Here is a 27,171-nt window from a genome sequence, read left to right on the forward strand (position 1 = left end):
AAAAGCATTTCGATATTAACACTGAACTATGTTTACTTGGCATTACATAAATGCTAGCATATTTTATTTTTGTCACTCAAAATCTTGCAATGTATCTTCATCAATCACTTTTGTTTGTAGGTGAAGCTAATAATCAGCCGTAGACAGCATTTAGAAAAAAATCAAACTTGCTGATTCAGGAGAACTTAGCAAATGTGACGAAATCTCGTGTTGTTTTACCTCCTTTGAAATAATGATCTATTATATATAAATATAAATTTTTAATGGCAATATTTACAATATCTATCAAGTAATTTGACAGATTTGATTTGACATTCGTTTGCTCGTTGACGTGACGTGACATCGGGCGATTAGTGCATTTACTTTAAATTAAATGAATAAATGTTACTTATTATAATCAAATTTTGTTAACCTTAATAACACAAAATGGCTCAATGTGGTGACTTTATTAAAAGTCAATTCCCACTCATAGATGACGAATTGATGAAATATGTTGAAGGTAAGTTTTCTATAGGTTATAAAGAATTATTTTATTTTTATTTTGTTGCACTCTAAATTACTGATCTTCATGAAACATAGGTGTAAAGGTATTAAGTATCTCAGGATAATGTTACACCATAGGATATTATGTTAAATCAATCGTATTAATTAATAAAATATCTCGTCAAAGTAGTTCTTTTATAAAGTTGAGTTACTTTTCTAGACATTTTGGATAGCAGTGCCGGTGAATTTGAAGACACGGAAGAAGTGTATGAGGCAGTTGGAGAAGTGCTTCAAGGAATCTCTGAGAAATCTGAACAAGATATAAGGTACTTTTAAACTTTGTTGTTAAATATGTTGCAATTGTCAGTTAGTTGAGTTTTATATTAAAAGGTCTACTTAGCACTGCTTAAACCAATGTATGTGTTTTATTGTTGCCTACTGAGGGTCAGTGGGTCTTCTTAGGGGCGGAGATTGTAAAACCAAATTAAGTTATGATTTAGAAAAACAGTCTTGCTATTTGCATATGAGTTATCTTCCTCCTATGAACAACACAAAAATAATATTGAAAGAGTTACATATTTACCTTATCTGTATCTAGGAATCTACACTTTAACTTAAATGTTATATGAAAAAACACTTGAATCACTTGAATAATGATTGTTCACAGGGATATATGTGAGAAGCTATTACACATGCTCCAGCCTGACAAGCCGGGTAGTAGCAATGGACCAAGGAGAGTATTAGATGCCCCAGTACACTTGGCGTCCATGACTACTACTGTGACTGAAACTGAAGATCTCAGAAGTATATGGATCAATACTAGAGATGATAACTTGGTAAGCCAAAATAATTTTCCTCTTTGAAAAAATTGTATAAGTTACACACACTATAGTAATAATTCCATTTATAAAGTATGTAATTAAATGTTGAATAAGTGCTAAAGTAGTTTTTTTTTAATATTGGTATTTTATTATGTATGTAATATCATAGTATTATATGTATACATATTCTTTCTGTACATAAGTTTCATGATGGTCATATCAAAATGCCAGATTGAATGTTGTTTTACAACAACTTAATTTTCTCCATCTACATTTGTTTTGTCAACTTATGTTGTAGAAAGTGGACGCAAAGAAATTAGAAAAGGCTGAAGCTAAGTTACAACAGAAACAGCAGAAACAAAAGGATTCAAAGTTACCAGTGACAGCCCCAGTTCTTCAGACAGCGACGGCATCACAAGTTACGTCTAAGAAGGACAGTAAACTCGAAGCTAAGGGCACGAACAGGACACAGGACATTAGGATAGAGAACTTTGATATTGCTTATGGTGATAGGTAAGTCGCGTTTTTAATGTGAGGTACATTTATAAGCCATTAATGAATTAATATAATATATTCATTTAAAGCCCAAATAATGTCAGAAATATCTGGAAGATTGTATGTAGTGGATACCTTTCCTTCTGTTAACAATTAATATACTCATTCCTGAACCTTGATTTTTTAAACTTTGTGTTTCATTTTAAATTAGGATTGTTCAGAAATAGAGACATTGAATTATAGCCTTAATATTAAAAAAAAAAATCGTAGCTGGTGCAGCCCTTGAAAGTTTCACTGGACTCTCCATTAGTTTCACTATTTACCAGTCTGTTAGTCTGTTGTCACTTTTTTCCAAAATAGTTGCTATCAACATCATGTAAACACGTACTTTTTTCTTTCCAGAGTATTATTACAAGGCGCCGACCTAGTTCTAGCGTGCGGCCGGCGATATGGTCTCGTTGGGCGCAATGGGCTCGGCAAGACGACACTCCTTAGAATGATTTCATCAAAACAACTGAAGATTCCGTCCCATATATCAATATTACATGTAGAACAAGAGGTCGTGGGCGATGACACTGTGGCCCTACAAAGCGTGTTAGAATGTGATACTGTTAGAGAAACATTGTTGAAACGAGAGAAAGAAGTGACTGCCGCTATTAATAATGGGTAAGTTTATTGTTAAATATAATAAATAAATACGGAAAGTGCATTTGAAAATAGATATTAGTACTTAATAATAAATAAGATTGTAAGCTACCTATCTCGGCGCGGATGATCTATCACCACGCCAAACGCACATTCGCATTTTGTGTGATCTTAAAACTCTTGTTCTGAGTCTGGGTGTAAGGTGCATGTGACTTGAATGCATGCGAAAACCCTCGCGGCACAAGGATTAAATTTCTTAGTGCTGGTGTCGTTAAAAAAAACTTTTTTCTTAAAAAATAAGTGGCATCCGAAGAAAATGGATTAATGAACAGACATACTGTATTTCTTTTTGGAACTGTAAAAACCACTTTGTGTATATTATACCAACTTTTTCCAGTATAAAAAGTTATTTTTTATATTGTGTTTTTTTCGTAAGAATGAATATTTATAAGACACATATTTTCAACAAAGCCTATAAGGCTTATACTAGTGGGTGACCATGAAATGGTGCCAATGTTCCTACATAACTCTATACTGAATAACCTTGATGGATCCTCGTCCCGTGTCTTTACCTGCATCAAGTAATTAAATTCAATTTATTACGTCTTAAGTGGAAGAACTTGAAACTGATGCAATCAGAAAGTGTGATTTCTTCATTAAAACCAGTTTGTAAGAAATAAAAAAATATTTTTAAATTAGGTATGTTTAATTTTGTTGTTTAAAGTGTTTGTTACAGGTATTAAAAATCAAAGACAAATTCAAATCCAAAATTTGAATTAATAACCTTTTTGCCAATTTGCCATCTCTACAACTACAGTAATTAATTTGTACTCGTCAAATTCTATAATCCATACTACTCAAATTATTAACTGCTCCTTGCTCTCCATGGTTATATCAAAGCCTTTGGGATTATTCCATGGCCACATGTGCACCACCTACGTTTTTGAGCGTGTACACGTAACATACTCTAAACTTTCGCCTTTAAAATGATTATAAAAATGTTTTCTTGGCCAGATCGACTGATACAACACTATCGACGGAGCTGAGCGAGATCTACGCGCAGCTGGAGAACATCGAGGCGGACAAGGCGCCGGCGCGCGCGTCCATCATCCTGAGCGGGCTGGGCTTCACGCCCGACATGCAGGCGCGCGCCACCAGGACCTTCTCCGGAGGCTGGCGGATGAGGCTCGCACTGGCGAGGGCGCTGTTCTCAAAGTGAGTATGTTGGACAACTCCTCATTATTATTCTTTTCGATATCATTTACTGCCTATATCAACTACTTTCCCTGCTGCGGGTCTGTTGGTAGAGACTTTAGGTACTGCTTATTACTAAAGAGCAGCACCTGGTATCATAATGTGTAATGATGTGTTTTTTTTTACTATTTTGTGTGTACATTAATTTATATTAATAAAAAATCATTTTTGTCGTATAGGAGTGAGTGACCTATAATAATATTCATGGTCGGGTAAATCTGAATTAAGAAAATGTATAAAATGGAGATTGATTATGAAAGTAAAATATGGTCTTTAACTGACCATATTTTGAGATGAGATAAGAGATGAATAAAACTTTATTAAATTTAGGCATTGTCTCTCTGTTAATTTCATAAACTCACAGTACTGAAATTGTAATTCTGAATAGAAATTTATCAAGTTAAAGTACCATAATGCTTATTAAATATATAATTACCGTTCCACAGACCCGACCTCCTACTACTCGACGAGCCGACGAACATGTTGGACATCAAAGCGATCATCTGGTTAGAGAACTACCTCCAGAACTGGCCGACCACCCTGCTGGTCGTGTCTCACGACCGCAACTTCCTCGACACTGTGCCCACAGACATCATGCATTTACACACACAAAGGATAGATACTTACAGGTATGTTATTCTTAAAGGAATATTTATGTAATTTGTTTGAGATACTATAAATTGACGCTTGTTAAAAGAACTTTGGGAGGAAACTGCGCAGTGCGCGAATTATAAACGGAATTGCGGGTATGAGGTCACGTCTGTTAGTAATTTCCATAAGGGTTGTGTTATTATACTGTCGTATTATTCGTTCGTTGTTGGTCATAGTGTGCAAATACCTCCTCCACTAGTGGTTTGAACTTTTTTTTACCCGCGTGACGTTAGTAAGTATTTGTACGTATAGGTAAATATAAGAACATTTTTTTGTTTACATTTTAATGTACAGAAAGTTTAAAGCATATAAATATCGCGATACTTTAAAATATTAACATTTCGCTTTCAATTGAATCTCCTTGGTTCTAAAATGCGTTAATAATGAAACAACTTTACATAACTATTTTATCAATTTTCTTGAACTATAATTTACCATGACTATTGTATAATATCAATAATTCTAATCGAACAATAGCTTGCATAATTGATGACTTCGTAAAATGAATACATAAATATTAATTCGAATGAACATTTTATCAGAAATATTTGCCTTACTTTCGTAATTTGATTTTTTCAATTAATAGGTTTATTTCGCCTATTACACATGTATTTAAAATGGCAAGGTATAAAGATGTTTACATATTTTAAATTTAATTCACTTTCAAATCATTTACTTATGATTATTTATAATTTAAAAACCGATAAGGGTTATAATTTTGGTGGCTCATTATCCAGCAATGGGACACTCCAATTTGTAATTCTCAAAGTAACTTTCGTAAGATGATTATTCATTTAATGATGCACCAGTTTGTTCTCGCGTATTTATCTGGATTGCCCGACTAGTTTCGGACCTAACCGGAGTCCTCGTCAGCTCATGGTTATAAGCTTCTCATCTTTTAATAAACTTTAAATTCCAGACATCGTTTATTCGGTCCCAACCTTCGTGCACGTCAGCCCATGGTTCTGACATCTTTTTTTTTTCTAACCCCACCCTTTACTCCCGCAGAGGTAACTACGACCAGTTCCACAAGACGAAGACGGAGAAGCACAAGAACCAGCAGCGCGAGTACGAGGCGCAGCAGCAGCACCGCGCGCACACGCAGGAGTTCATCGACCGCTTCCGGTACAACGCGAACAGGGCCTCCTCCGTGCAGAGCAAGATCAAGATGCTGGACAAACTGTTAGTACTGTAGCTTTATGTAACTATTAATATTATAAATCTGAATGTTACTTTATTAGGGGATGGTTTTCATATAATATGTTCTTGGAAAGATAAAGATTTGTTTTAGTCAACTTTAAAAAAACAGGATTATGATTTAGTTCCATATTCCGCGCGGAGCCCTAGGCTACTCTGCTAGTAATAATTTAAATCCATTTTATAACCTTGGAAAGTACCCACAAGTAAGAGTAGATGGTAACGACCAAACCAGAACCTTAATAAAATTACTAAGGCTCAGCTCGTAAGCTTAGTGGGTATTTTCGAAGAAAACGCTAACAAGGAGATGGAGAAGGGGGCACCTAAAAAGTTTTGATGTTGGTTTTTTGAACACATCGAAAAACGTGCCATAAAATTATTTCCAACTATGATGTACCTTTTCTAACTTATACCCAATTTTTGCTTAATATAAACTTAATCAGTGAAAGTTTGATATAATTGATGCCAGTAGGCAACAATCACATTTTCTCAAGCCATCATCCAATAGACCACATTAAAACATGTATTTTACTTCCAGGCCTGAACTAAAACCAGTAGAGAAAGAGATAGAAGTGGTCCTCCGGTTCCCCGAGACGGAGCCGCTCTCGCCGCCCATCCTACAGCTGAACGAGGTCGGCTTCTACTACTCCAAGGACAGAGTCATCTTCTCCAATGTCAACCTCGGAGCGACGCTAGAGTCCCGGATATGTATCGTAAGTACTGTTACATCTTCTCTATATCTCTTATCTACTTCTCATTCGTACTGTTACATCAATCAAAGGATTATAACAGTACTGAGGCACGTTTACAGCATTATCGGTGGCGTTCTACATGTCTATCAAAAGCTAATACGGATAGCTAAATAACGATTCATGTGTAGTCACGACGTATGTGTAAGTTGTGTTTAAGTAAGTGACTCTAAAATGCCATGTCAATTGGTTTTTTCATTCAATTCACTAATACTAAAGGTTAGGGTAGTCGTCGTTCTGGCTGTTGTCATGCAGTAAAAATACATCTAATTGAAATATCACAATATTTACTGATCATCAATACTCCATCCCATTTGAATTCATTCCATATAAAAAATGAGATTTTTGGGTAAAGAACGTCTCTCAATATATTATTCTAAGAGAAAATCGAGTCATTAATTCTTTAATAATAATGAGTTTACCGTTTTTATTAAATATGTGATAAATCTATAAAAGACACGCGATATCGTAAGATTTAAACATAGAATCATGACGCGGCAATTCGACTATATATCAAACTTTTTACGACGATGACGAAGCGATATAAACAAAAGCACGTGTTTATCCATACTTCGTATCAAGTGTAGTGGACAAAACAATTGCTTTAACATTTAGTAGATGTTGCCCGCGGTCTCGCTCGCTATAAATCGAATATGAACATAAAATCCGGATAAAATCATGTGTAAATCGTGGTTATAAACTATATGCGCTATACTAAGTTTCCTCTAAATCTGTTCAGTGGTTTTTGCGTGAAAGAGGAACAAACATCCATACATAAAAGTTTTCGCGTTTAGTAGCATTATACCATGTTATTAAGACAGAGTGACAAAACGTATATTTATCCACTATAATCTTATTCGCAGAAGCTTAACTTAATTGATTTCTTGCATCTATCGTGTAACAAATTGCAGACTTTTTTTAAATATACCAAAACACAAGGACAAAATTAAACGTTCTCGATTCCCCCGAAACTTATTAGCAATTATTATTATCACTACAGAATTGCTGTGCGATTGTTTTGGTCCCCAAGTGTCATGGTTCGTGGGAAATATTCACAATAGTCGACCGAGAATGGTAATAATGACTTGGCAACACGAATCGGGCGTAGTTCAGTTTTTTACCATTAAATGTAATCGCGGTCTCCATTAGGGACTATTAACTGAACAATGAAAAGTTTGGCCGAACAATAACTGGGATGACAATGATATCTATCGTGCTATCTGTATTTTAATAACACAGTTTTATGTTTTGTTACTAATGTTTATTATAGGGTAGGGTAGGTTTAATTATCTTTTTGTATTGCTATCGCTTGTATTTGATACGAACTTTGCGTTATTTCGGTCTTCATATGAAATGTCGAAGTATGGAATCGTTACTCACAGTAGAAGCTTATATTTTGTCCTTTCCCCGAGAAATTTTTATCTCGGCGACAGAAGGAAGATTGCAAATAGTTAGGGTTATTGGTATCTCGTACATACTTGATTAAACTTGATTCTTTCTTATGTGTATGAACCAATCTACTAGTCAAATAGTTTTTTTTTATGTAATTATCCCTAGTCGGCTCTCTACTCCTCTCTACTGACACGTCGCGTACAGTGGGTTTCACGTGGTGACTTTTACCACTGAACCCTGCATGCAGTCATGTTTTCACTTACAGTCATTTGTCGATAGCTGTAATTTACTTGACTAGAAGACATTTTTTTTAATTGTAGGTGGGAGACAACGGAGCTGGTAAAACGACGTTATTAAAAATAATCATGGGTATCCTGTCACCTACCAGTGGTATCCGCAGCGTACACAGAGGACTGAAATTCGGTTACTTTTCGCAACATCACGTTGATCAACTAGAAATGAACGTCAATTCTGTAGAACTGTTACAAAGGAGCTATCCAGGTATGTACCTTATTCATCAAGTTATAGAGTCCATTTTTGTATACTTATAGATCGATCTTTTTTTTGTAAAAAGTTACTGCTTAGTCATTTGTATAAATAACTGCTGGTTTTTGTGGCTCATCTCAAATGTTTATTTTCATTTCATGTAATTTTTTAAGATGATGAGGTATTTGTAGGTAAGTAATTGAATTATAAAGTTTTTTTGCAAAAAAAATAATAATTAGAAAAACATTGCAGTGCACCTTTGGATTGAGATATTAAAATTACTCGTTGAAATCATACATTACCCGATTTTTTTATTGCAGTCGGTTTTAAATAATAAATAAAGCATTTATTTTATTGTCGATGTCTAGCTCCTTTTTCAGTAAATATTTTCCTCCAAAATTTTACTTCACTAACCATTTTCCAAGAATCTTTGGTTCTAAACGCTCAATTACCGAATACTTACCTACCTCCTTCCCTATTGAGTTCCTGACCTAATCAACTCAATAATTCGAGTATCATCCTATAGGTAAAACTATAGCTATAATTAGTGTGTAACATTGTCTCATTTTTTTTGTAAAGGTAAAACAATAGAAGAATACAGAAGACAACTAGGTAGTTTCGGTGTCAGCGGCGACCTTGCTCTCCAAACGATCGGCAGTCTCTCTGGGGGTCAGAAGTCGCGAGTTGCCTTCGCGAGGATGTGTATGGGCAACCCCAACTTCCTCGTACTCGACGAGCCGACTAACCACTTGGACATCGAGACCATTGAGGCGTTAGGAAAGGCGATAACTAAATATACGGTGAGTTATTTGTCTAATTGTGTTGGTATAATGCTACATTACATTTTGAAGTAATATTTCTGCCATTGTGGATGCGTGATAGAGCAAGACGGGGCATATAACGGCGTCCAGCTGCAGTGATAGGTACCTAACTTCAATGGTGTTACATTAAGAGGTCGTAGGCGTTCTGCAATTGTTTTAGCTAGATAAAGACTTATTGAGAAACGTCTCTGTGTGCACAAAGCCAGGATATGTCTTATTTCGCAAGTTTTAAATTAGGTTTTTAATTAATTTTGCAAAAAGTTTATTTTTATTACTATGACAATAGCCTATAATGTCTTCTTTTAATGATTATGTTAGACAATTGTTGGCATAAAAAACTGTGAATCCAAAGTTCTATTTATCAAAGAGATGTAATCAGTTTCTATTTAAAATAGTATACAATAGCCATTGTTTTATTTGATTGATTTACCTCAATACATAAACAATTGTTCCTTCTGTAACATACTTTTTTTGTATTGTTTTGCCTTAGCAGTGTATTTGAGGTAGAATTGATACACAACATTGTACTTAGATCGACTTTACCTACTAATACTTTATCTAAGACGTTGAATTTGAATTATTTGCTCGTGGCTTGGAAGAGTGTGCATTTTTTTATTCCCTGTAATCAATTGCCATCCTCCTTAAAAAGTATCTCAGCTCTCTATCATATACCTTATCAAATTCTTCTTACAGGGAGGTGTCATCCTCGTTTCTCACGACGAAAGATTAATACGAATGGTTTGCAAAGAACTGTGGGTTTGCGGCGGTGGCTCCGTCACCAGTATAGAGGGCGGCTTCGACGAGTACCGCAAAATCGTCGAGAGAGAACTCGAGGCACAGAACAAGTAGACAATGTAGCTGGAATCGTGTTATTGTGTCGTGTCTCATCGGCGTGCCGTCACCATTCTATTCTAATTCTATAGGCTAATTCACTGAGACAATCTTCGATGCTGTTCTCCAAAAAATTAAATTTATGCTCAATTTTTTGGGGTGAAGCAAAATTCTTGTTTATGTATTATTCAATTAGATAAATGAATATAGGTAATTAAAATGCATTGCACCGTTACAGGTAACGGGTAATGCTGCATAAATAATGTAGAAGCTTCTTCTTAAAAAAATGAGCATGAATTGAGAAGTTTTTGTTTTTGGGAGAATTGAAGTTATCTGTCTCAACGTGTGTTGTGTGTGAAGCGATCTCGCTTTGACGCTTTTTGATTGGTTGATATTGTGCGAGACGACGGCGCGTCGACCCGACACCACACAATACTACGGTTCTCGCTTATCGCAAATACACACCCACATGTATACAATATATCCATGTAAAAAGTAACCTTAAATTATATTGTTGTAATATACACGCAGTGTTTTATTACTTGGTTGAATACTACATACTTACTTTATTATAACTTAGTGAAAAGGGAAATGAAAAACTTATTAATATCAATGCAAATTTTTATTTATACCTTCAACCTCTCTCTCACTTTGTCTCCATTAAATATCTTCAGCATACATAAAACGCGTTGTTCGAAATATTCGAAAATTATCGATGGCAATTAAAAAAATATAATTAACTTAAAAATGCATATTTACAAATCAAAGATCAAATACATAATATACAATTAAAATAATGACTAAAATAGTAAGAAATTAAATTATTCAGTGAAAATAAACGAATTGAACTCAATTTCAGGCAGTACAACTATCTTGAGACATAGGTGCTCTGGTTCTAAATGCGAGTATATTTCGTTTGAAATACATTGTGACATCGGAGGGAAGGGTAATTAATATGAAAGTTCAATAAATTAAAATTGTATTATAGGACTATTGAAAGTATACATACATAAATATACTGGTATACAACAAATATACCGGTTTATTATGGCAATTTACGATTGTGAATATATAGGTAAAAATTAAAAAGTTACACTACCAGATCACAAATACTAATCTAAATTACTTATGTCCAGTTGGCAATGACAAATGGCTGTTGGATCACTCGACTCTTACTATAAGTAAGAGGGGGTCGATGAATTAAAATATTTACTGATGTTTTTTGCGCCGGGGTTTAGTTTTGTCGGCGTTCCTTAATACTTCTGCGTAGGAAAGCTCTAGCTTCCTCAGTTTATGTATCTCCTGCGACGCAGTGCTCTGTTTGATGTCCCACGAGTCGGTCTCGGGGTTCCATCCCTGGTATATCTTGCCCGTCCGGCCGCTGGCGCTTGGTGTGGGCGAGTTCAAGTTCCTGTTGTAGAACTGTAGCGTGGAGCCGTTCCACTCGTTCTCAGTCGCTCGGGCGAGGGGGCTCACCTCGATCGGCCTGTAGTCCCTCCTCTTCTTGTTCGATGATTTCTGGTAAGTTATTTTAGGCGGCGAAGGGAAGACTGGAGAGTCTGCTCCCTGGCGGTCCTGGCTGTGTTTGCGATTGCGATGTCTGGACTTCTTTCTAGTAGCCGCTATGTATTCCAGTGGCTGACGCACCAGCGGAGTAAGTACACGTTCCTTCTCTTCCTTCCTCTCCTTTTCCTTCCTTTCCTTTTCCTTCTCCTTTTGGCCGTCTGTCTGGTCTCTCGCTCGCTCGCTGACGTGCTCCTTGGGTTGACGAGCAGGGCTTGGTTTAGGCTTCTCCGTGGTGCTCTCCGCCACTGGCTTGTTCTCTTTGTTTCCGTTTTCTTCCTTGTTAGCCACTTCTGGTTGTGGAATTTCTTTCTCTTTTAATGTAGGAGTATCCGGTACGGTAATATCGGACACTGGAATCGACTGTTCAGACATAACGGACGACAATACGCTTTGTGTGTCGTCGGTAAAGTTACCGGGTGCCTCTTCGTTTGCGGGAGTGACGGGCGGTACTTTACCGGCTGTGGTGTCATCGAGCAGTGGGAGCTGCTCTCCATCGTCCTTGTTCTCCGCCGCCTTCTTGAGGATGGTGAAGATTTCTTTGAATAATTCACGGTATTCCGGTCTGTTGCGGAAGCGACTGTCCATAGGGCTGACGTCATCATAAATACTGAATCGGTAGTCTTCCCCGTCAGCAATTGTGCAGAGGAATGAGCCTGGTCGCTCGCGTTCCGTTTGCGTAGCTTTGTTGCTGGTTTCATCCGAAAATCCAGAGCTTGATGTTTCTGCCTCCGAAAAGTCTGGAGTTTGGATAATCTTCTTCCTTGAAGTGGTATCAACCTTTTTGGGTTGACTGACTCCTTTTTGGGCCTCTTCTCCGTGGCCGCTTTCCTCGTCAGTATCTTTGACACTGAACTGACTGTAGTCTCCAGACGTTTGCAGTTCATCCTGAAGAGAAAGCGGGCCGCACGGATTCTGATTGCTGGGCAAAGTGGTCTGCTTGGTCTTTCTTATGTTCTTGACCTGTGACAGTTGAACTTCAAGCAAAGCTTCGTACTTCTGCACCAGTTCTCTGTAGGGGTTATCATGGCCATCTTCTTTATTTGCCCATATACCCTGAAGTAACTTTTCCTTGGCATTCTGAAATGTAGATAGTAGTTTTTTAGTGATTATAAGTATTACGTGAAGTTTTGATGGTATTTGTGATTTGGTTGCTATGTGATGAATTAGGAATGTGTAATGTGAAGTTACTGTGACAACATTATTTTGTATGCAGTTATGTTTAAGAAATGGATATCTGAACGAAAGTCTGTTACTGGAAAATACACCTAAGTTTATAGGAAGTACAATGATCGTTGAATATGAGAATGATCTTTATCGGGATAGATATTATTAAACTTAAGAGATATCTTTAAATTTATGATTAGTCAAAAATACACCCATTACTCCAGGAATTCAATTATGTTAGGAATAACAATGATAGTTGATATCACTGAGCATGTTACATAGACCTTACGTACCATAAATAACCAGCACTTACAAATTTAATGATATATATAATTGTGAATAATATTAGTATTCATATCCCATACCCACGTTACACCAATATGACAATATTTTGGACGACACACACATGCTCATGTTATGGAGTGATGTTACAACTATCACACATATGCATATCACATCACCGTCACCATTAAATCTTTCAGCGTGCACTTTTCGCATTTAGTATAATAAGGTGTCGGTAATGGACGTACCTTCGACTACATACGATATATCCAAAGAAAACTACTGCAAATGCGCTTCATAATGCATATGCAAAGCGTGATCAACAACATCAGGGGCAGTTGGAAAAGCTTTGTCGCCTAGAAACGATCGAAATTCATATGAGAATGTTGGCGAACAGCAATGCCATGTTTTATTAATCCGTCTTCATCTGATGGTGTGTGAAAGTAGTACGTGTATCGATTGACGATCGAAAATCCATTCAACAGTGGGGGTCGTAATGAATACTGAATTCAGTTCCAATGGAATTCCACATTGTATGTTCCACACATCAATTAGTCATAGCGTGTTAATGATGTTAGTCGATTTGCATTGTACACAGAACTGTGAGTTAATGTTGTTATACAAGAAGAAAAGGAAAATTAAATATACACGTTGTTAATAAACAGATTAGGATTTCTACACAAGAAAAATAAGCTTTGAGAGTACTTTAGGAGTCGTGCAATATGTGTGGTATTAGTACTTACGTCGAATTTGACAAGTTTGTTTGTGACGAGATCTTCTCTGGGGCTATCTTGACCAGATGGAGGCAGGATAAGAGAGCTGATAGCACTTCTGTCATCGTCATCTCCATCGAGCATTGACGACATATCGTCTCCTCGCTCGACGCCTCTTAGACATCTTATGCACAGTTGACCTTGCCTATAACAAAATAATGTTATCTGTAAAATGTTTACTAATGTGATGACAATTGAGTAAAGGAAACATCATAAATCTTTGTTGTTCTTACCTGACTTCTTCAAGGATCGAGAATTCCTCGTGCATGGATTTCGGCTCATCTTCTCTTTGTTGCCAATTCCTGAACTGGTCGTGTAGCCTGTTGTTCTCCTGTACCATCGACGCCAACTGCTCCTCCAGTTCAGTCACCCGCCTCTGTTCTTGTGCGAATGCCACCTTGCTCTCTCTGAGCTCATCACTAAGCCTGAGTAAGTCCTCATCCTCTTTAGTCAGTTCTGGGAGAGGTGCTACCGTCTTGATCGGTGTACTGCTTACGTCAGACTTTTTGACGCTTAGAGTGAGTTCAACAGATTTCTCTTTTTCTTTGGGTTTTTCAATTTCGGGTTTCCTTTCTGCCCTTCGCCTTGATATCTCTAGTTGGGCATTCAGGTCATCCACAGTCTTTTGTAGATCCTCGCATTTGCTCTCGAGCGTTTCAATGTTTGCGCACAGTCTGTAAATATGTAATATAGAATGTTTGGATTAAAATATAATTACAACAATAATTGTTAATGATAATTATGTGAAGAAAACTATGTTGTTATCCTTGGACTCTGTTAGATATAGAAAAAGATACAGATCGACTCAGTGGCCGCATAAATATAGGCTATAGATCTCACGTTTTAATGTGTTTCTTCTCCGCAGCATGGTCGACGGCTAGTCTGTGGTTCGCTCGCTCCAGGTCCTGAATGCTCACCTCCAGCTGCTCGTAGATCCTCAGCCGCGAGTCGTTTACCTCGCGCAGAGCGACTGTTTGTTTTGTTAAGTACTAGAACAATACAATTTGCATTAAAATAACATTATGTTGATTACAGCCGAATTTATCTACTCTGACAATCTTTGCGTAACAAGCGCAGTCGAATAAATTATTTTTGCCTAGTGGCCAGTAAAGTGTTTATTTAAACATTGCCTTATTCGACCAAAATGTGGCAAATTCGCGCATTTTCTTATCTTGGCACCACTGTACTTATCTATATATTTTTTGAAGTTTGTGTCTGCAGAAACTATAGCATACCTCAATTTCCTGTGCTTGGTCTTCGATGACATTCTGGTGTTGACGAAGAGCTGTTTCGAGTTCCTTGTTCCTCTCCAACAGGGTTTTGCCGAGTTCTGCTGCCAACTGCAAATCTGCAAAGATAGAAAACATATTGTTACTTTCATCATCTGTGTCTTTTCAGTACTTAAAACTGATGTTGAATTTAGGATTTGTTCAAAAAAACTTTTCGAACAAACTGGTCAACTACCAGTACTAATGTAAGAAAAGTATTACGTCGGTATGTCTATCTGTTCACTAGCTGACGTGGAGACATTGGAATGCAAAAAGTGAAAGACATTAATGCACCTTAAGATAAGGCGGCGAGTCGGACGAAGTAATTAAGCTATCAGAACACCATCGGTGCACCTGAGTGGCAGCCGGCGTCGCGTGCATTGCGAGTATTGCGACAGCTGTCTGCCAGACACGGGTAACTGAACACCTGCCAGTCCTGCCACCATACAGGCATACACACTATAAGCTATACATATTGTACGCAATACATCGCTCGCCAATAACCAGTATTGTCAACTGTAACTAGAACAAAAGACGTGACGCATAACGACTTCGTAAAACTTACAACCCGATTCGTCCGTGAAAGGTTTTTGCAACGTAACCTTGCCCGCGTTGAGAACAAAACGCTAAAATATAAATTTCGTTGGAAATTCAGGTCAATGAGTACGTACGGAGCTCACGTAGATGAAAGTTGATGGACATATTGAGGAAATTGTGATATATTAGAGAGACCAACGGTGGGATAGTAGGTGGAACACTTGCTTCGAAAAGTTATGATGTCCGTAAATGTTCAGACGTTCGTGACCAGTTCGAACTGTGATCTGTCGAAGTGATTGTGACTGTTTACAAAACAGTCACAATCTTCGTTTGACGTCTAGTTCCATTGCAGCTAAAATAATTAATATATATTGCAATATAAACTTGTTCCCAAACGAGATAAGTTAGTTCCTAACATTATCATGTGAGCAAGCAAATAATTTTCGCTCTAAATAATATACGCTATGCCATGTTGAATACTTCTTTCGTGTTTCTTGGTAGGAGGGACATACCGCAAATCATGCTCAAGTAATTTTAATTGGAGGCAGTCGAATGTGACTTAGAGCTAAAAACCGTATACATAATAAGTATTAAGTTTATGGCCAATAGTTTTTACTGGAGATATTAAGTAGCGTATCATCTAGTCAATTTATGCAAACCGGTCTACGTCAGTTTTAACGTCAACTAAGTTCGTGTTTACCACTTACGTTTGACGCATGATATTATAATAATAGTGTTACAAAACTCGTTTAGGCTTTACACCACACGCAGAGCCCATTAAAGAGCAAGAAAAAAAACTGACGCGCGTTAGTTATGCACCAATGAAGTTTGAAAATAAAGAATTACATATTCCATAACCATCGCATGCATATTAGTTTGTAACGTAACCGAGGATTGAATTCCATGTAATCAAAAATACTTTTTATTATTTTTAACGCGGACGGCGACTTCAGACAAGTATTTCGTTCGTATCGCTGTGTTTTTTTGCAATAAGTGGAGTTGCAAGTCAGCCGACTATTACCGGCGTAAGATATTTTTGGCCACGCAACTTTGTTTCTAAACAAGCCTTGTTGCCGAGCAAAGTCATGGAATTGCGTCCATTGCCTTATAACTAGCAGTTTAATGAACGTTTTGTAAACTAGAGTAGCAATGATTGCGAGGTGGGAAAGAAGCGTCGACAGCGCACGCTAGGCACGCAAAATTTAGTTTTAGTAGTTTGTTAATGTATAATTTATTATAATGATAAGTGCTAAATTCGTTATCTTATTTTTGTTAAAGTAGAAACACTTGTCAAAGAGTATTCACACAACATTTAAAAGGTAAAAGTTGCACTGCACTTTTCTTTATAATTTGATCTGAGAATCGCTTCTATTACATTACGTAGTAATTTCGTACCAATCTTTGAATTATGGAAACAATACGTAGCTCTCTCTCGAGCACCGAGTTTTTGCAAAGAATGTAATCTGCTATAACATAATGCGATACTTTCTAGCACGATGATATTCAGATCAGCAGGTTGATTTGATGATTCTATCTCTTAAAGCGAAAATTATGTTTATGAAAAATGTTCACAATAAGAACATCCATTGTTCTTCAAAGTAATTCAAATGACTATCATATTTTAAACATAATTAACAGTTATATTTAAGATCTGAAGTCTTCTTAATAGCTTTATTATAAGTGAGTAATTTTAATACTAGTCAACTTATTTTTTTCGAAAAAACAATAGCATGTATTTAAGTGCTAATTGTTTCTCGCACTGCTAATATAAGAACGTGTTATAAAATAATTACGCGATAACCCGAACAAAAACGTCGATTGTTTGTATTGCATGATATCGACCAATAAAGTAGATTGTCACACAGTCATTAAGAAGTCAATGCGAATGCAACAGACGCGTGATAATGACTCATGCGCACAATGGACGACCTTTAACTTACGGTAGCACTTGAGAAATTAAAACGATTTATTTTTGGGCTTAAATTGGTGGTATATGTGGTGGTTGAATACTAAACAATAAGACAAGTACGCTTCGGACCACGGGCCAGCAAATGTCCACTGACAAATGGGCATTAATCACTTAGCTACAAAGCTTGTTTATTTCTTTTTAGTCTTTTATAAATAGGTTTAGTTGCATTAAAGAACTTTTTAAGTTGAAATAGGGAACACAATTTCATTTAGTATTATAAAAGGATAAGAAAGTCATTTCGTCTTCCATTCCCATTCTATTGGTAGGAATATTATTAAAGGTTTCCAATCAGTAAGCAATGTAGAAAATCTTTGTTAGTTCATCCTAATGATAATGTATATCTCGGTAATATAGATTATTATTTGGTGTGTATTCTTAATTAGTTAATTTGAATATAATGGTTTCACTGATAAAAATATTACAACGATAAAATGTTGGTTATTAATTTGTTTTGTGGTCAATACTTAATGGAATCTTTGTTTAGAACATTCAGATTTAGCTGTTGTTTCTGTTTAATACTGTCAAACATTGATTTCTATCTATATCTGGTTAATCCAAGTTTATGGGTACAAAAACCTACGCAATATCATCATTTACCTTCCTCAAACTATTATTATTGAACATGACGCGTACTGAACTTATCACCTCTCGCCGGTGATACCAGTTTTTGCTGCACATCACGCGGTCTAACAGCTCTTATGTTACCAGACGTAATAAACTCGTTGTTAATAAACCTTTTTGTATCTAGGATTGTGAAAGCATTGAATATCTTTGCATGTGATAGGAAAAACAATTGATAGTCGGTTACGCTGCCGAGGGAGTTCATTGCAACCCATTCTTTATGAAAACGTGACTTTTATACAGGAAAACTCGACCGATATAGAGGAAAAACGCGAAACCTGACTTTATCGTTTTGAAAATAAAGTCCCTGTTCATTTCAAAGTGGTTATGTGTGGTTGATTGTACATCGAATTAAATTATTAAAATTTACCACTGTCATGTCATACACACGGTTTGTTGAATAGCTAGATACTATGTCATAATGTTTTTATACGGCTATTTCGTTTGTTAATTGCCTCTGTTAAATCCTAGCTAAAATATAGATATGTTTTTTGTGTATTCGTAAGTACAGAGTTGTGTAAAACTTGCTTAATTTTTTACTTTAATATACGTAGTTAGAGTACTCAGTCGACGCAGACGACTTTTGGACTTTGATTCGTGACTTTTATTTCTACTCTATAATGAAATGTTGACTTGTTTGCTTTACCTACTTATTAAGTTATTTACAATTAGTACTGAATAAATAGTGTCTACGATATCCAATAAACAAGAGCCGGATCTCTTTAGGTAAACATTTCAATTCGCTATCGTTAATTGAGTAATTCTAGTAGATTATTTACTCTAGCTTTCTGTAATACCTTCTAAAATAATCATTGCGGGTTTGCATTTCAGATTCTAATATTTTTAATCCAGTTTTCCTCACGATGTTATTTCTATCACCGTTTATCATTATGTCTTAAAATAAGCATAAATATAACTTTGAGTAAAAGTCATATTGCTACTTTGCCTGCTTTGGGATCGAACCTGTATCGCATGCAAACAAATCCATGCAAAGAACCGCAAGGCTACCACTACATACATCATTTCAATGCAAAAATTATTAACAATCAAGTCTTGCAAAGTCTGCATCGATGTGAAATGCGAGTTCAAGAGGTTAAGATGGTTTAGGTTAATGTATAATCATAAAAACTTATTGGCATATCATTCTTCTCTGTTATTGAACCTCTTTCGTTTTTAAATGAAGAAGTACAGGTTATAGAAATTATGTTTTGTGTGAAAATGTGTTGCTATCGCATGATTGGTAAATGAAAATAGCAAGTTGCGATGATCATGAATTGAGGACTTTGGAAAATGATTTCATGAATGAATCAAAACTGATTGTAATGTACTAAATGATATATATGTAGATAAAGTAATTGAAGAAAAAGAGAGGCAGCGATTTTTAAAGTTTAAATCAAAACATTATTGAACAAAATAAGAATAAAGTTGTTTAACGTATCCCCCTGGACTTTAAAAGAGACTGCGACCCCTGAGTTTGTTTCGACATTTCTTCTTAGGGTAGTCAGCTAGGAAATGTCGGCTCCATCGTTCTCAAAAAAGACATGTAAAAGTGATAAAATATCCTATTTGCAGAATAAATAATTTCATTTCATTTCATTTCCCCACTTGTCTTTAAACGAACCAAATTCTAACCTCCCTTAGACAAATTAGTGCATACCAGAGCAGATCTTTTCCTGTGCGACTTTTGTACTGTTCTTTGTTTTTCCATTTTCGTTTAAATAATTGAAAACTCCTTTTATTTTATTTTAGTTTCTAATAGTATTCGTGCTACTTTTGTTTTAGACATAAACCTAGTCGGGTTCGCCCAAATTTTAGCAAAAATGTAAACTCTATATAGGAAAAAACCTCGAGTAATGGTATATTTAGATGCTGGCTTTATATTATACAACCTTCACTGTTCATAAACTTAATTTTAAAACGTAGATGGTGCGGAGTAACATATTACGATAACATTTATCAACTGTAATTAAAAATGATAGTATCTATCTGATAAAATTTTGGTGTTAGTTTCAATATCATGAGATAAACAATGCAAGTGTATCAGGGCTTTGCACCGTTACTTTTATCATTACGAACGAATCGTGTTCGCTTTAATTACGACTCCAAAGTAAGAATTGAGCTATACTTGTTTCCTCGTATGTACCGTTACTGCACCGCATGTACGTGCCGAAAGGTGTTAAACGCATCAGTAATACGCGTAATATCTTAATATGTAACAAATTTAACGATTGAATCAATCACTTGTTAGCACCGAATGCTTTGATTATTGTTCTAAATTAGCAACGCGAGACTGCGAAGGGAAATCCCAACAATAAACAACAATACGTAATGCATCGGCAAATCTCGCTGTCAATTGCTCGTGACCATAAATATCCTTTAGAAAATAAACCATGACATTAATCGCAGAAGATAATCTAAATCAGATAGAAAGGAATACCTATAGAAAGCGGTACCGTAAACGTCAGCGCAACAGACGTTGTTCAAACAATTCCATGGTCCGGACCGTTCAGTTTTATTCTCTGCGTGACGAATGGTTCTCGAGCAGCGTCTCGTTCGACGGCATTGCCACTCACACAGCCTTGCGAAACTAACCTTCGGTTCCTTGCAGGCACTCCAGCTCGACAGTGTAGTCCCACAGGTCCAGGGAGTTGAGGCCGTTCAGCTCCCATGAGTTGAACGAGTCACACTGTTCCTGTTCCTCGCTCATTTTCCATCCGCGCTGAGCTCACCCACGAAGGATTTATTACGTGTCGGCACTGACGGCCATATTTAGTTAAATCATTGTAAAGTTCGGTGGTGGTGTTGTTGAGAGACGCGGCCGGAGCGGCGGCGCAGCACGGACTGAGGCGAGGCCGCCGCACGCTCGCACTCGGCAACGTTCAGCACTCTACAATTACCGCGCGCCACCGCCCGGCCCGTCCGCCCCAATCTAAATTCAATCTAATTTCTTTCGATTACTCGTCCAGCAGAGGAAATTAACAAATGCTGTCGTACGGCCGACGTAATTCATAATTGAACAAAAAGTCTACTTAAACTAATCTGCGGAGAAAGTACGCGGATCGGTGATGTGCCACTGGCAATCAATCAAGGAAGATATCGGTATGAAAATACGTACGAGTCTGTGTGGTAGAAAGTGTTTGCTAAGTATACAATGTTTTGCACTCGTTTTTATCATTACAGATAATGATCTATACCTATATGGCAGAGCAGGTAATGACGAGTTGAATTTGGTTGATGAAATTACGATGCATGTGCTTGATATTTACGGTGACTGTCGAAACAGACGTATGTATTGGGCCCTCGCGATGATGAAGCAAAACATTGCTCAAATGTGGAAACAAAGTGAATGATGCCGCACAAGTATTCCCAGCGTTGGTTGTGCGGTCTGTAGCTGACCGAATGCGATCACTAGACCGAGACTACGCAGGGTTTGCTGGCCATATCAAATAAATTAGAACCTTTCGTTACGCAATTGATTAGGTATATCATAATAAATGATACTGATATCTTGTTACCAGTAACTTATAGCTCAGCTGTTTGTTATTGACAGTCCACAGGCGTTGGTATAATTAAGAATCTTCAAGTTAAGAAAATTTTAAGTTTAAATCAACAAAATTAAATATTCGAGTGAATCTAACACTGATTAGTTCCAGTCTTCCGAAGATCCGGGTGTAATAACGAAATTATATCTGTAATCAGTTTTTATTGTTATCGAGGCGTTTTAATACTATCAGCGGTTGCTCAATAAAAACCTGTTGGTTAATAAAACCTCTTTAATATCTGTGATACCTTCCAGGGTCACCACTTATGGGTCAGACAGAAATTACAGCTCAGAGAAATATAAATTTAAAAATAGAAAGTGCATACCAATACTATAATTAATAGCTCTCAGAAGAGACGTCGTGAATTCGAAATACAAACATTGAAATGGAATCTGCATTCGTTTTATGATATTTGTTAATTACTAAATCATAGATAAGGTAAAAGTTGGTCATGCGATATGCTAAATTAGTTACTCATACGAGATTTTGTCATATCGTAATTAATCGGGTTTTAATCAATAGCATATGTGAGACAATTGCACCATAATTTGGGTAAAAAGTATTTAATATACCGCAAAATAGTCTGTTTCATTGAACGATACAGATGAAGTCGCTTATTATGCGAAGACTGATTAATAATTATGTAATGAAAATAGTTATTGAATAAGGCCTTTGTTCATCCGCTGAACGTTGTGTTTAGTTTATATCCTGTCGGCTAGATAGACAATCAGTACTGTCTGCCAATCAAGACTTACAAAAATGTCTTTGTTATAAACTGTTTCGTGGGAAACATCTTATATCACAGAATGAATGTGTGAATGTTTTTTTTTAACCAACGTGATGACTGAATTGTATTCGTCTCATGAATAATTCTCAAAACAACGGTTGCTCAACGTCCGTGTCCACACGAATGTTCGGGTGCGTTGACACAACGCGTAATTTATCTCAATTATCTCAGCGTGAGATGTTGAAGTCACGCTAGATTTACAACGACTTCATTCTAATCAATTGCAGGCTTCATTAGGTGGAGGTTCAATGTGCAGCTGTCGATGACTGTGATGTCTGGGTTAAGATTGTCTTGGAGACTGTACTGATCACTTTGGACCATCATACTCGTACCACATGATAATAGGTTGGAAGCCAAAAGTAAACGTTGTATGCGTACAACCAGCTGCACTTTATCGTACTTGTAATATTAATTAGATAAAGTATATCTCGGTTCGGTATACAAGACAGTACTGATGTTAATATGATTGTCTTTATGATAAACAAATAGTAAAATTCAAATGAAAAATACATATTGTGAAAATGTTTTCACATAATGCATTGCAACAATTTGTTAAACTCATCAAAACATTTTGTAAAAACAACTTTGACGTCATGTTCAAATATTGTAATCTTTTGCAAATATTGGCGACAAAATTCTAGAGTTTTCTTTTACAGACTAGATTTGTGACTTACAAACAATTCTTTCAGATTTCTAAATTCCTTTATTGAATATCGAAATAGTTTTTCGGAGTAGGCAGTATTGGTAAGTATAGATTGCGCTTTGAGGTCCATTCGTGCGTTTGAAATCGATTAGACCGGCAGTTTCTAGGGAGATAATTATTACGCCTTCGTTAGCCTGGAGTTATAGTATTTCTTTTTTATTAAATCATATCATCAGTGATCACTCTGTACCTGAACTATTAGACGGAGAGAGAGAGAAAGACAGATGTGTAAGCGAGATGCCGTTTCGGGCCGAGCAGTGTGTATCACACAGCCCTGTAGAGAATCGAATGTTTTTAACCGTGGTCTGGTAAAACTACCCAAATGTATGAAAGTGACATTTCCTTTTCAAAAAGTCATTTGACTTCGAATTGACATTACACATGCCAAATTCCTTCAGTTTTTTCTCTTGTAAAAATGTGTACCTAAGTGTAAATATCCTTTTTTGTTTTGTTTTTAATGTCGTGGCAATTTGTATTGTGCACTCATATTTTTTATTTTATTTTTGTGTTTTTCAATTTCTTTGTGTCGGTTATTGTTCGTGTTGAATAAATGTTTTATCTATCTAAATATCAAGCGCTTTCATATTGAAGCACCAAAATTGAACTGATTTTTTTTTATTCTTCTACTTATTATATTAAATACAGCTTGAGAAAGCCAGTGACGAACATTAATCCCATCGTATGTTATTGCCTGATTAAGCAACGTATGATTAGACAGATATTCCTTAACAGTTGCTAGATACATATATTTTATCTAATCAGTCCGTAATGCCCCTTTTCTTAATACCTAAGTGTCATTAATCAATCTAATTTGGAACTAATCATATATTTCCAAGGCTGTCCGATAGCATTTTCGAAAGAATTATATGCCTTCGTTATTTTATTTATTTTTTAGGTAAAAAGGTATATTCTCTTTAATTTAGTGAATTTTAAACAAAACTTCTGACGCATCGTTTGTCTGTTGGATCTCCTTTTAATCGGTATAGTTTTATTCACAACGAAGCCTCTTGCCGGCCACTTGCATCAAAATAAATATATACACTTTTGAATATTTACAACAAGTGATTGATCACCGTATAAGTAACTAAATTAAAATATTAAAAATAGTAAAGGTCATACCAATGATAAATGTTTTTTAACCTTACGTACCAATGAAAAATCAAACAGTTTTTTCTACTAAGCTTTACGTAAATTGATTTGTCATGCTAATTAATGAAAAAGTAAAAAATATGGAAGTTTTGAGTTAACATATATTGAATCATGTTCAGATGTTTATATCTCCATGCTATGCTCATAGGGTTGTCAATTTACGAAGAGAAAAATTGAGTCTAGAATAGTATCGAGATTTCTATGCATTCTTAATGACGAGAGAGCTGTTAATATCTTATTTGCTCATTGGCGGTCATTATATTTAAATGTGAGTGTAGACTTTAAACTTTCAATGCTAATTGCTGAGTGGTTTAAGATGGCGACTCGAAATAATGTCTTCAATGATAAGGAATAAAATGGAGGTTTTAACGAAAAAGGTTTTCATTAGCTTAAGAAATTGGTTAACACGATTCGATTTTCAAATACAGTGAAATTCAATACGTTTCTGTTGGGCTCTTGTGGTAACAAAGTAGACACCTAGTATACAAATAAAACGCCGATTAATACATGTCACTGAAAGATAGTGGCGCTTAGTAAATAGACTGTGTGGTCAAAAGAAGTTAGCTAATTTGTGTTGCTGACTGTACACGGAACACGGTAGTTTTAGTAGGCGATGCCTTAGAAGATCTGACGATTGTTATGACACTTGTAGGCCAACCCTATTAACACAAGTGTTAGCTTCAGTTACAAACTCATCAACGGCTGCAGCTACCAAATGTTACTCTTACATAAATGAGTTACAAAATACTTTGCTCAATACACTGTATCAGTACGGAGGCTGTAATCAGGTGTTTCGAAATTAGTAGGTACAATCCGTTTCGTAGTAGTGACAAAAAATATATTTTTTTAAAACATGTGTATTGAAATAAATCCGACTTTTACGTTTACTTAGACATTTAACAGGTTGACGTAACTTGTACTTCGGAAAAGAGGTAAATGATTTTTGGAGCGAGATCAAAGCATTTATGCACGTTGTGTGAGACAGAGATGACGATAGGTTGTAGCTCTTTTCCGATGTGCCAAGTTGACACACTGTTTAAATAGAATACAACCTAAACGCATATTATACCTTTCTGGTTAGAGTTTTTAATTCATTCACATTATTTAAATGGTAGTAAATTGCGGTACCCAATGCTCTTGAATTCGCATATGCTTACAATTTAAAAAGGTGCTTGAAAACTAGAAAAGCATTTGATAGAGAGCCGGTCTTTCAAAATGACCGTGGCCTAGGGACATACATTACAAAAAGCCGGCATTTTGTAACAATTTAATATCCAGTATTAACAAAATCGGCAATAAAACAGCTATTAAACGCAGTCGGCTTCGCTAACTGGTTGCATGATATAATATAATGTCTGAGTGTATGTTGTCAGGGTTATAGAAATTTAGCCATAGGTGATATTATTTTGAGGTAGTAAATAAAGCTTCAACAATTATTTTGATGGTAATCTTGTGCATTGTAGTTTTATTTTAATAGAATTTGGAAATTCAATATATATTATAATGAATTTTAGAGTCTATCAAAAAGAGTAACATGGAACCCCATTGTAAATGCTACTCCGTCTGTTCGTCTATCAGTCGGTGACCAGGCTGTATCACATGAACCATTAGGTATAGGTAGATGGTTGAAAATTCCACAGATAATATTTTTCTGCTTCATCTATAACAATCAAAATCAACCTCGTGCAATAGTTGGTACAGTCATAATTATAATAAATAATAAATGCGGACAACATCACATACATTGTTCTGAACCCAAAGTAAGTTGCTAAAGCACTTGTGTTATGGAATTCAGATACAACGAAGGTACCACAAACACCCAGACCCGAGAAAATGTAGAAAATGTGCATTTTTGCATTGACCCGACCGGGGATCGAACCCGGGACCTCAGAGCTAGCGACACCTTGAAATCGGTGCGTGCGCCACTCGACCACGGAGGTCGTCAAATTGCTTGTATTTCTTCAGTATATCTGTACGCAACCCTCACTGCTACGAGTCCAAATCACCCTTTTCTTCTTCTGTAAATTACATTTGTTAGATGAATCAATTTTGAATTTGAACAAAAAAGGACAGTCCTTTTGTACTAACATTAACGGAATTTCGCAGCCCAATACCATGTGATTTTACCACCTTATTGACTATTTACGATTGTCTTACTAAGTGGATTCTGTACCTCAGAGGTAAATAATAGTAACTCCATTTATCTTTAATGTCACATAATGTTGTATGCCTCTAAGCTACAGAATTTATTTAAAAGAATTAGTCTTCTTTTCAAACTGTAATGAATATGTGACAGTATTGTTTACAAAATCAATGTAATACTAATTGGATAAGAAGTGTTACACAGTATTATTATTACTTAAATATAAAGGGATTATTTTTCTTTGGTTTCCCGACACCTGACCACAAAAAGGCCTTATATCCATTAAGTAAATCAAGTATTTACTACAACAGAATATCGTTTAAATACAATAATATTAGAATGCGATTTTGTGAATTGTTTTTATTTTTTATTTAGGCAAGTTTTGTCCTAAAATAATGAAAAATAAATAAATACTTTCTAGCATTAAATTAACTGAGACTTTACTGTGTAAACAAACACAAGTTAAGATCTATTCAAAGTTGATTGCTGATATTATTTCAGGGTCTGATTGACCTTAAAAAAGCAACTAACAGTAATATAAATACATAATTAATGACGTCATACTGTATACGGAAGAAGTATATTGACACTGTCAAAGATTATATTTGGGAAGTGGAAAAATAGGAAGCTGGTTGCTTTGCTAATCATTTGGAAAAGATTTATTTTGGCAAAATGCTAACTTGTTTTTTAAATATCCAGAAACTTCATAAGTCTGTGCTTTTCGACCTTTTAAACTTGTGGACATTAGTAAAAGTCAGTAAAAGTTTTGGTACAGTTATATTTTCGTCCGTCTTATTAACATTGGAGTTTCTCAATCCCGTTAAAACATATGATTTTCTATT

At 35.9% G+C, this 27,171-nt stretch overlaps 2 protein-coding genes across 4 annotated transcripts in view; one reads left to right on the plus strand and one right to left on the minus strand.

Annotated features, from left to right (window-relative positions):
* The first annotated feature begins 249 nt into the window (after positions 1–249).
* Positions 250–10,349, plus strand: LOC113504503 (ATP-binding cassette sub-family F member 3). The gene is made up of 12 exons (XM_026886835.1): positions 250–499; positions 704–809; positions 1,151–1,319; positions 1,603–1,817; positions 2,202–2,465; positions 3,459–3,659; positions 4,145–4,327; positions 5,358–5,531; positions 6,085–6,259; positions 8,008–8,188; positions 8,753–8,973; positions 9,688–10,349. Exons 1-12 carry the CDS (start codon positions 427–429, stop codon positions 9,841–9,843), a joined length of 2,118 nt encoding a protein of 705 aa, XP_026742636.1. The 5' UTR covers positions 250–426; the 3' UTR covers positions 9,844–10,349.
* Positions 10,350–10,432: 83 nt separating this feature from the next.
* LOC113504502 (cerebellar degeneration-related protein 2-like) overlaps positions 10,433–27,171 on the minus strand; it is a 91,159-nt gene continuing 74,420 nt past the window's right edge. For 2 of the 3 annotated variants that reach the window (XM_026886834.1, XM_026886833.1), the window contains exons 2-6: positions 14,846–14,958; positions 14,451–14,599; positions 13,844–14,284; positions 13,581–13,755; positions 10,433–12,468 (exon numbers count right to left, since the gene is read on the minus strand). In XM_026886834.1, coding sequence (XP_026742635.1) covers positions 11,035–12,468; positions 13,581–13,755; positions 13,844–14,284; positions 14,451–14,599; positions 14,846–14,958 — 2,312 coding nt within the window. In that variant the 3' untranslated portion in view covers positions 10,433–11,034. Of the gene's footprint in view, positions 12,469–13,580; positions 13,756–13,843; positions 14,285–14,450; positions 14,600–14,845; positions 14,959–20,597; positions 21,389–27,171 lie in introns of those variants that run through there. The other variant, XM_026886832.1, reaches the window with a different exon arrangement.

This window comes from Trichoplusia ni, chromosome 22 (genome assembly GCF_003590095.1).
Source record: "Trichoplusia ni isolate ovarian cell line Hi5 chromosome 22, tn1, whole genome shotgun sequence".
Lineage (NCBI taxonomy): Eukaryota > Metazoa > Arthropoda > Insecta > Lepidoptera > Noctuidae > Trichoplusia > Trichoplusia ni.